This window comes from Pan troglodytes, chromosome 9 (genome assembly GCF_028858775.2).
Source record: "Pan troglodytes isolate AG18354 chromosome 9, NHGRI_mPanTro3-v2.0_pri, whole genome shotgun sequence".
Lineage (NCBI taxonomy): Eukaryota > Metazoa > Chordata > Mammalia > Primates > Hominidae > Pan > Pan troglodytes.
In genome coordinates, this window is record NC_072407.2 from 58,077,487 (window position 1) to 58,078,937 (window position 1,451).

The window sequence follows — 1,451 nt, forward strand, 5'->3', positions numbered from 1 at the left end:
AAAATAGTAACATTTATGTGCCACCATTGGCGGTGCTAAATCACCTACTTGATCCTCAGTGTAATTTTTAGATCCATGAGAAGGTTTCCTTTGTGCTTCTCAGTTTTTAAAAATTGATTTTATGTCATAATATATATTTCAGTTCTATGTCAATCATACTAAAAATGGCTGACTTTTAAATAATAGAATGATTACTGTATATTTTCCATGTAAGTGGTGGTTTTTGCCCTTTAGCAGGCATCAAAATCACCTGGAGACTTAACTAAACCACAAATAGTGGGCCTCATCCCAGAGCTTCTGTTCAGAAGGTTGATGGAGCTGGAGAATTGGCAATAGTAGGAAGTTCCCAGGAGATGATGCTACTGCTGGTTTGATAACCACATTTTGAGAATCACTGTTCTATATCACTTGTCCTAGAAACACATGAAGCCTCTTTCCTATCTCTTTTTTCCTATCCAGTTCTGCTTTTCAAGAATAACTTTTTTCCTTTTAATCCAACAGGTATCATGATGGCATCTGAAAGAAATCAAAGCAGCACACCCACTTTTATTCTCTTGGGTTTTTCAGAATACCCAGAAATCCAGGTTCCACTCTTTCTGGTTTTCTTGTTCGTCTACACAGTCACTGTAGTGGGGAACTTGGGCATGATAATAATCATCAGACTTAATTCAAAACTCCATACAATCATGTACTTTTTCCTTAGTCACTTGTCCTTGGCAGATTTCTGTTTTTCCACTGTAGTTACACCTAAACTGTTGGAGAACTTGGTTGTGGAAGACAGAACCATCTCTTTCTCTGGTTGCATCATGCAATTTTGTTTTGCTTGCATTTTTGGAGTGACAGAAACTTTCATGTTAGCAGTGATGGCTTATGACCATTTTGTGGCAGTTTGTAAACCCTTGCTGTATACCACTATTATGTCTCAGAAGCTCTGTGCTCTTCTGGTGGCTGGGTCCTATACATGGGGGATAGTGTGCTCCCTGATACTCACATGTTTTCTTCTTGACTTATCGTTTTGTGAATCTACCTTCATAAATAATTTTATCTATGACCACTCTGTAATTGTTTCTGCCTCCTACTCAGACCCCTATATCAGCCAGATGCTATGCTTTATTATTGCCATATTCAATGAGGTGAGCAGCCTAATTATCATTCTGACATCATATATGCTTATTTTCACTACCATTATGAAGATGCGATCTGCAAGTGGGCGCCAGAAAACTTTCTCCACCTGTGCCTCCCACCTGACCGCCATCACTATCTTCCATGGAACTATCCTTTTCCTTTACTGTGTTCCTAATCCTAAAACTTCTAGCCTCATAGTTAAAGTGGCTTCTGTGTTTTACACAGTGGCGATTCCAATGCTGAACCCATTGATCTACAGCCTTAGGAACAAAGATATCAATAACATGTTTGAAAAATTAGTTGTCACCAAATTGATTTACCACTGA

The 1,451-nt window shown here is 38.5% G+C and overlaps 1 protein-coding gene across 1 annotated transcript; it reads left to right on the top strand.

Moving 5' to 3' along the window:
- Positions 1-506: 506 nt before the first annotated feature.
- On the top strand, positions 507-1,451 carry LOC739012 (olfactory receptor 5D13). The gene has a single exon (XM_001135284.1). It carries the CDS (start codon positions 507-509, stop codon positions 1,449-1,451), a length of 945 nt encoding a protein of 314 aa, XP_001135284.1.